The 8523-nt window shown below is 50.7% G+C and overlaps 2 protein-coding genes across 2 annotated transcripts; both read left to right on the forward strand.

The window, feature by feature from the left end:
* Nucleotides 1-3190: 3190 nt before the first annotated feature.
* Nucleotides 3191-6537, forward strand: LOC123258235. The gene is made up of 2 exons (XM_044718109.1): nucleotides 3191-3399; nucleotides 6117-6537. The coding sequence occupies exons 1-2, from the start codon at nucleotides 3191-3193 to the stop codon at nucleotides 6535-6537; spliced, it is 630 nt and encodes a 209-aa protein (XP_044574044.1).
* Nucleotides 6538-6576: 39 nt separating this feature from the next.
* LOC123258236 lies at nucleotides 6577-7609 on the forward strand. Its single transcript, XM_044718110.1, has 2 exons — nucleotides 6577-7342; nucleotides 7437-7609. The coding sequence occupies exons 1-2, from the start codon at nucleotides 6577-6579 to the stop codon at nucleotides 7607-7609; spliced, it is 939 nt and encodes a 312-aa protein (XP_044574045.1).
* Nucleotides 7610-8523: the final 914 nt, after the last annotated feature.

An 8523-nucleotide genomic window follows, 5' to 3' on the forward strand; every position in this document is an offset into this window, starting at 1 on the left:
TGGGGTTGAGAAGCACGGAATGCTGCCAGAGAGCGGGAAACGTGCAGCGATCCCAGCCATAGAGAGGAAGGCGGAGATCGCGAGGTGCTGCCTCTCAGAGATAGTTGGAGGATTAACCGGAGACGATCAGCAATTGGCGGCGGTCATCAAGGTCGGAGGAGCAGAAGTGAGGGCCATGGTGGACACCGGGGCAACGGCTAGCTTCATTTCAGAAAAGCTAGCAGAGGACCCGGGAATCGCCGGAGAACGGAAAGCGACAAGGAGACTAGTAAAGTTGGCCAACGGGAGCCACATAGAAACTCAAAGGTTACTCCTAACAACTGTAAGCTTTGGCAACAAGAAAAAGGATATGAATATGATAGTGTTGCCAGGCATGGGAGACAGCGCGGTGCTTGGATGGGATTTCCTCGCAGAATTCGGCACAACAATCAACTGCGCAGGCCACCAAGTCACGATCCCGAAGAGAGAGAGGTGGAGCGGATGCCTGGAGGATAGGCTGTCCATAGCGATAGCGGGACCCTCGGAGGAATGGGATCGCGAGCGGGACAAAAGGTTCATCGAAGAAGAGCTGGCGGCGTTCAGGAATCAGAAGGGTTGTTCAAACATAACCCAGCATAAAATCACGATGAAGGACGAAATCCCAATTAAACAAAGATACTACCCAAAGAACCCCAAAATACAGGGGGAAATCAATGAAAAGGTGGAAGAACTGCTGGAGAAGGGATGCATCGAACCGTCAAACAGCGCCTACAGCTCACCCATTGTCATGGTGAAGAAGAAGACGGGCCAGTGGAGGATGTGCGTAGACTTTCGGCAGATAAACGCCAAGTCAGTGAAGGATGCGTACCCCATGCCCAGAATAAACTTCATTTTGGAGCAATTGAGGGAGGCAAAATTTTTCAGCAGCCTCGACCTGAAGGACGGCTATTGGCAAATCCCACTGGAGGAAGAGAGCCGGAAATACACGGCCTTTACGGTACCAGGGAAAGGTCTGTACCAGTGGAAGGTGATGCTGTTCGGGCTACACTCGGCTTCGGCAACTTTTCAAAGGGCTCTAGACCAGGTCATAGGCCCGGACATGGCTCCCCACGCATTCGCGTACCAGGACGATATAATAGTGATCGGGCGCACGAGGGCACATGGCAAATTTAAGGGAAGTTTTCCGAAGACTGAAGGCGGCGAACCTAAGGATAAACACAGAGAAGTGCCATTTCTTCAGGGAAGAGCTTTTGTACCTAGGCCACCGGATAACGAGTCACGGAATTGGTATGGATCCGGGAAAAGTCGCAGCGATCACGGAATTGGAACCACCAACGAACGTGAAAGGGGTACGGCAGTTCATAGGAACGGCGTCGTGGTATCGACGGTTCGTTCCCGATTTCGCGGGGGTCGCAAAACCCTTGAACGATCTCCTGCGAAAGGGAACAAAGTGGGAGTGGACGTCGAGACAGCAAGAAGCGTTCGAAAAGTTAAAGTCGCCGTTAAAGGCGCTGAAGTGGTTAAACAACATAGAGAGCCCACTTGGAAGGATCGCGAGATGGGTTTTCGAGCTGCAGCAATACGATTACGTAATCAGCTATAGGAAAGGCAAGTTGAACGTAGTCGCGGATGCACTTTCCCGCCAGCCGATCGTGGAGAAGCTGAGGAGTGCCACAGCAACGGAAGACGCGGAATGCGTTTGGGTTGGCTCGCTGAAGAAGAAACTAAAAGAAAACCCACAGAAGTATCCGGAATACGTCGAGGAGGCAGGCCTGATTTACCGACATGTTCCACACAGAGCCGGAAGCGAGGAAGTGGCATCGTGGAAATTATGTGTGCCAATGTACATGAGGCAACAGGTGCTGAAGGAGAACCACGACGCACCAACAGCAGGACATTTAGGCGGAAGGAAAACAATTGCGAAGGTAGCAGCAAGGTACTTCTGGCCAGGGATGCAGAGGGACGTGAGGAAATACGTCAGGAAATGCGAGACATGCCTGCGCTATAAACCGAGCCAGATGCAGGCCGCGGGGAAGATGTTAACACAGGTCCCAGAGGAGCCGTGGGCGACGGTATGTGCAGACTTCGTGGGACCGTTGCCGAGGTCCAAGCATGGGAACACCATGCTACTAGTGATGATCGATCGGTTCTCAAAATGGACAGAAATGGTCCCAATGCGGAAAGCCACAACAGAGACGCTGCAGAAGGCAGTTCGGGAAAGGATCATCGCCAGGTACGGGGTGCCAAAGGTAATGGTGACGGACAATGGTGTTCAATTCACCAGCCGGAGCTTCAAAAAATTCCTCGAGGAGCTCGGAGTTCGCCACCAGTTCACTGCACCATACACGCCTCAGGAAAACCCGACGGAAAGGGCAAACCGGACGGTGAAGACGATGATCGCCCAGTTTGCAGGAAAAGACCAAAGGACGTGGGACGAGCACTGGCCAGAATTGATGCTGGCGGTGAACTCGAGCGTGTCGGACTCCACGGGATACTCTCCGTGTTTCATCACCCAAGGCAGAGAGCCAAGAATGCCGAAAGCAATTTTCGACCAGGGGGCATTGGGGACAGGAGAAGCCCAAGCCACTCCCTCAGAAAATGCGGAAAAATTAAAAGAAGTGTTCGAGCTGGTGCGGAGAAACATGGAGCGCGCGGCGCAGGAGCAAGCTCGGCACTACAATCTGAGGAGGCGGGAGTGGAGCCCGAAGATCGGCGACATAGTGTGGGCGAAAGAACACCATCTATCTAAAGCGGCCGAAGGTTTTGCGGCGAAGCTAGCGCCGAGATACGACGGGCCATATGCAGTAACAAATTTCATTTCGCCGGTGATCGCCGTGCTACGTCACGGGATCACAAAGAAAGAGAGGAGAGCCCACATAAGCGAGCTAAAAGCCCAGGCGGAGGAATCGGCACCGAAGGCGTAGGATAGAAGTAAAAGGAGAGGGTACGATCACCAATAGGGAAAAAAACCGCAAAACACATATACAACCACGGATCTTTGGCGGTCCATAAATGCACCGGTAAATCATAGTTGATGAGTGTCACCAACCTAGTTAGCTACGGGATTGTTAATAACTGTCAGACGAATGCGTCCCGAAAGAGCAGTCCATAAATGATGCACCAAAAGAACCGCAAGAACGGATCTGTACCAGGCGGCGGGCATATAAAAGGCAGCAGCGGACACGGGCCGGCCTTTTTCTACTAGTATAACATGGAAGCTAAGCAGTCATCCCAGCCGTCACCCCACGCCTCGCCAGTCGTCTCGTCGGATGAGAGCGACCTGGAGATCCTGGACTTGCCAGGTTGGGACGTCCGGCGGCTCCAGTCAACGAGGAGGGTCCTCCGGGTGATGGCCCGGGGGGCCAATGGAGTCACGGCGATCCCGGTGGGAAAGGCCAGGACGGAGGAAAAGCCGGGCAGGTGGAGCACAGTCTGGCAGATCGGGCCAGAAAGTTTCCGGGTGCGCGGCGGCCAGAACGGGATACGCGTCACCCGGAAGCTATAGAATAATAGAAAAAAAAACAGAAAAATAAGGAATAATAAAATATAGATCGCAAAACGAAACACTCAAGGAAAAAATGGGGGGAAGGGAAAGTCTAAAGAACAAAAAAAAAAAAAAAAAAATACATACATATTTAAAAAAAAAATGAAAAGAAAAAAAATTCAAAAAAAAAAAAAAAAAAAATATATATATATTTAAAAAAAATATAAAATAAGAAAAATATTTAAAAAAAAAAAAGGAAAATGAAATGAAAAAATATTAGAAAAAATTAAAATGAAATGAAAAAACATTAGAAATGAAAAAAAAAAGAAACAAGGGAAAATAGATATATATATTAACAATATATATAAGATGAAAAAAATATTTAAAAAAAAAAATATATAAAATATATAAGAGTACATATATATAACTATATATACAAAAAAAAGGAAAAAAAGCGGTACTCGCAACAAAATAGGGAAATGGAAGGGGAACGACCCTAAAGTCACCCGAAGAAGGGGGAAGTGGATAAGGGTATCCACACACAAAAATATCCACACGCAAAAGGAGAAAAAAAAAAAATCAAAAAACAAAAAATTTTGCAAAACAACAACAAACATGAAGCTGGAACCACAAACATGCAAGTCAGCACTGCAGCGTCGGACGGGCCAGCGCTGCGGTGTTTAGAGATACGGAAGAAGAGAAAGGTATCAAGGGAGAAATGCGTCGAGCACAGACGGCATGCGGGGGCAGCAGACACAGACGGCATGCGGGGGCAGCAGCGGGGGCAGAAGGAACCAGCACGGCGTCGCGCACGGAAGAGGGCGAAAGAGGAGTCACCGTGGAACGTAACGGTGCCGGCCGGGCCTCCGCGGCCGCGCTCGAAGGTCATAGGAAACAGCGGGGACGGCGGGGGACGAAGCGGCCGGCGACCGCGCAGCTTTGTTTACAAAATGCACAAAAACACAGAAATGCATTTGAATGTCCAGGGGGGGATCGCGGGGTATCGGGACGAAGTCCGATGACCGGCACAAAATAATGCGGATCGGAGGCCCGAACGGGGCAATCGGGGGGGAACAATAAAGAAAGCCCGCCGATAGAAAGACGGCGGGCTTGGAGAAAGCTAACGGAGAAAGTGAAGGGACGGAGGATTAACGGCAGGAAGTGGATTCGCAAGGATTAACGGGCGCCTCTGGCACTATGTAAGGAGGGCCCCTGGAGCGAATCGAGGCCGAGTCTTCTAGGGAAGCTGGGAGAGTGAGTGAAAGACCCTCCGTGGGTAAGTCTCCCATTCAAGTTGGAAAGCTTCCTTGAAGAGTTAGGAGTACAGGCTGAAGGACCCCCCGTGGGTAAGTCCGACAGTCTTCAGTGCGGGCTATTAAAGCGAGTGACCCCCTGTGGGTAAGTCCGGCGGCGGTACGCGCATCGAATCGAGCAAGGAGTCAGGGGAAAAGGATCAAGGATCCGCGGCAAAGCTGAGGCCCAAGGGTAAAAGAGTCGGGTGGAGTTATTCCCGGACACGACAGGTATCCTGGTGTAGTGGCGGCAACGACAGATCAGCCTGGCGTACGCCTTGTCTGCTCCTGACCGTTCGATCCAGGTGTGATCCTGTAACGCGAGGGATAGCCAACCCGGGAACTCAAGCCCACTAGTGAAACCAGGCAGGGACACCCCGGGAAGTCAAGAGAATCCTGAGCCAGGCGCTGGAGCGTATGCACAGCGATCCACCTGGAGTCAAAGGAGACGCGACGCCCACACCTCTGGCCTACCATAGATCCTGCGGGGCGTAGGCACGCAGGTGTTTGGAGGCGAGTGGCGAACGCGACCGGGGGCGTGTCCTGTAGGGTAGGAAGGCCCTTCGGGCCCTGATCCGGCCGCTAAGCAGCGAGGAGCATATCCTGCCCGGCGTATGCCTGGGAGGTGAGCCACTCGGTCTGTTAACACGGATTGGGTGCCGGCCACGGCGAAAGGGCAAATCCAGGCAAGCCAAAGGTTCCGAGTCCACGGCACCCCAAGCGGCAACAGGAGAGCAGCGACGACGAGGGAGCAGCGGCAGCAGCATAGCCGCGACGACGAGGGAGCAGCGGCAACCATAGAGCAGCGACGACGAGGGAGCAGCAGCGACGGACAGGCAGCGGCGGCGGAAGACGACAAGCAGCAACACAGGCCCCGCAACCAGAGTCCGTGAGTCCAAACGAAGGGAATCGAGAGCCGTTTCGGCCCCAGGCACCAAGACCGCACGACCTGCCGGGCGCAAGCTTTGGGAGGGCGTGCGTATTGGCACCAACCCGGAGCGGGGATCGGGAATCGACGGGAGGACGAGCGGTCGGTCGGCTGAGCCAGACAGCCGGTGAGATTCTCTTTATTGCTTTGTAAATTAATTACAATAAAGGGGATTTATTTGAAAAGAAGCAATACCGTGTTATTTCTGGGCTCGGGCAATCACGTCGAATCAATAAATTCGGTGGAACGTACCCTCAACCTCTGTGAGCTAGCCGCGGCGTTTGTTGCGAGCAAAACATAGCAAAACAGTTCGTTACAACTTACTGAAACGAACACTATATACCGCTACACTAACTCATGAAGAACTTGAAACCATAGTCATCGATATTGAAGCTATTTTAAATTCTCGTCCGTTGACATCCGTCTCTTCCAGCCCGAGGGATCTTACGGCATTAACGCCAGGGCACTTCCTGATTGGAGAACCTCTAACGGCATCACCTGATATTCACCAATCAAGGCGACGCACAGGGTTACTCACTCGGTTGAAGCGGATCGAACAACTACGAAAGGAATTCTGGACACGTTGGAGCCACGAGTACTTACATGAGCTACAGAATCGATCGAAGTGGCCAAGAAGTTGCAAAACAGTAAAGATTGGTGATCTGGTTATAATAAAGGAAGACAACATCGCTCCGTTGAACTGGCCCCTGGGACGCATCGTAGCAGTCCATCCTGGTAAAGACGGCGAGATCCGAGTGGCAGAAATACGGACAACATTCGGCAATATAACTCGTGCCATACATCGACTGGCGGTGCTACCAATCAACGATAAGAAGGAAGAACCCGACCTCTAAAATAAAAAAAAAAAAAAAAAAAAAATGCTTGACTTAACAATGGTACTCATCTGGGTGATACCCGGACTGACTCTGCCCACACCCCCTCCACCTGAAAGGAAGGCTAATAACCCGGTTGTCATCACACCAATCAACAACGTAACCAGGACCATCATAGAAGCCACTGATAGGATATCAATCAAATCTGCCGAATGGACACTCATCACATTTTTTGATCTCAGTCAGCTGGCCCGAGAGATCAAGACGGTCAAACGAGGCATCCAATCTATAAAACAATGGTGCCCAACGGCTTACGAGGTCTGTCCCACGATCATACAAACATTGCAACAGGAAGTGGCAGAAATCCAAGATGCTGATCAGTTAATGCATCATCAACGGCAAAAACGCGGAGCACTGAACATCGTTGGAAATATCGCGAATGGGCTGTTCGGAGTACTCGATGATCAGTACGCCAAACGGATGGAAGAAATTATTGGTAAACTAAGAACCCAAGAAAGCATCACGCATAAAATAGTAGAGAACCAGACGTCAGTTCTGGATACCACCATCAACATTATGCGGAGTACGACGATCGAAACGCAGAAGAGGATGGAGGACCTAGAAGCCATCCTGGCCAGAATCAAGGTGAGAAGCCATGCGGCTGATCGGTATCTGCCACATGCAGTTTCAGAGTTCGTTGTCGTGGCAAGTCACATTCGTCGAGTTCAGGATGCTGTCCCTGCATTGGTGTCGGTAGAACAAGTGAAACAGGTGATCACAAAAATACAAACACACCTTCCACCGGGAAGACGATTACCCATCACAAGTGAGACAGCACGAGACTTACATATATCGACTGGCGACCACAAGGGTACAAGAAACCGAGGACTTACTAATGTTCCATACGAGTGTTCCATTAGTCGAAGAAGACGAATTCACAGTATATCGGATGGAGTCAATTCCACAAATAACGAGAGAAGGCCTGGTGATAACCAAGACGGAAACAAAATATCTAGCAGTCGATGATCATCGGAAACTTTGCGATCAATCAAGAACACCTCAGTCAGTGTATCAGCGGGACGAACGGAAATAAGGTATGCGAGTTTAAGCAAACACTATTGGGCCCGGACGCCCATCAACTCCCTTGTACGATGGCGGCACTATCAAGACATCGGGCAAGGGAATGTAAGCCAGAACCAATCAAGGGGACCAGTTATTGGGTTCAATTAACAGAGCAGAATGCATGGATCTTTGGGACAACGAAGACAATAACAATGACCTATGTATGCTCGGACGAAAAAGATCAAATCATCATCGACGGCGTAGGCAAGCTGACAATCAGGCAAGATTGTGTGATCCAAAGCCCGACCATTACATTGTTGGGGCGGGCGCAGTTTAACTCATCAGGAACAATAAGGATGTCAGGAAGTTACGTTCACGAGTGGCCATCACATGAAAAAATAAGGACAACAGAAGGACAGTTGGAAGCAACATTAGATCAGCTAGACCAACTACATGCAGAGGTGCAGGGGTTAAAAAAAGGGACAAAGCAAGCACAGGAAGAGGTGGACAACGAGGCAGACTAGAATCTGGTTCATCAATATTCCGGAGTAATAATGTCAGGAGTAGCAATCCTCATAGCCGCATGGGCAGGGTACACGCGGTGTGCCCGGAAGGACACCTCAGCAACCCATCACCGGAGGACGACAATAACCCAAGGAGAAGAATTCCAGCTGGTCGAACAACGACCCGGGCTGGCCATGTTGGCAAGAGATGGACACCACAAGAGATTTGAAGTGTACGATCCAGAGACTCCACAGTAAAAGGCAAGCAAGACATACATAGTTATAGGAAGGGTTTATTAAATTAAGGTAATCTTAAGAAGCTTCTCCATCACTGGTACCCATCGAGGAAGCACCACTATCAGTAGAAAGGTTGTCATCACTGCTCCAAGCGGAACGACGAGAGAGGCGCCGTCGGGCAATACGGCCAAACGGTCGAAACTGG

The sequence above is a fragment of the Drosophila ananassae genome (assembly GCF_017639315.1).
Source record: "Drosophila ananassae strain 14024-0371.13 chromosome Y unlocalized genomic scaffold, ASM1763931v2 tig00000131, whole genome shotgun sequence".
Classification (NCBI taxonomy): Eukaryota; Metazoa; Arthropoda; class Insecta; order Diptera; family Drosophilidae; genus Drosophila; species Drosophila ananassae.

Excerpts from the sequence above, each read along its gene's own strand:
- LOC123258235 (XM_044718109.1), top strand. The coding sequence starts at position 3,191 with ATGGAAGCTAAGCAGTCATCCCAGCCGTCACCCCACGCCTCGCCAGTC. Across the intron at positions 3,400-6,116 it reads ACGGAGGAAAAGCCGGGCAG|CCCGAGGGATCTTACGGCAT; the intron begins GTGGAGCACAGT and ends CGTCTCTTCCAG.
- LOC123258236 (XM_044718110.1), top strand. The coding sequence starts at position 6,577 with ATGGTACTCATCTGGGTGATACCCGGACTGACTCTGCCCACACCCCCT. Across the intron at positions 7,343-7,436 it reads AAGACGATTACCCATCACAA|TCGAAGAAGACGAATTCACA; the intron begins GTGAGACAGCAC and ends GTGTTCCATTAG.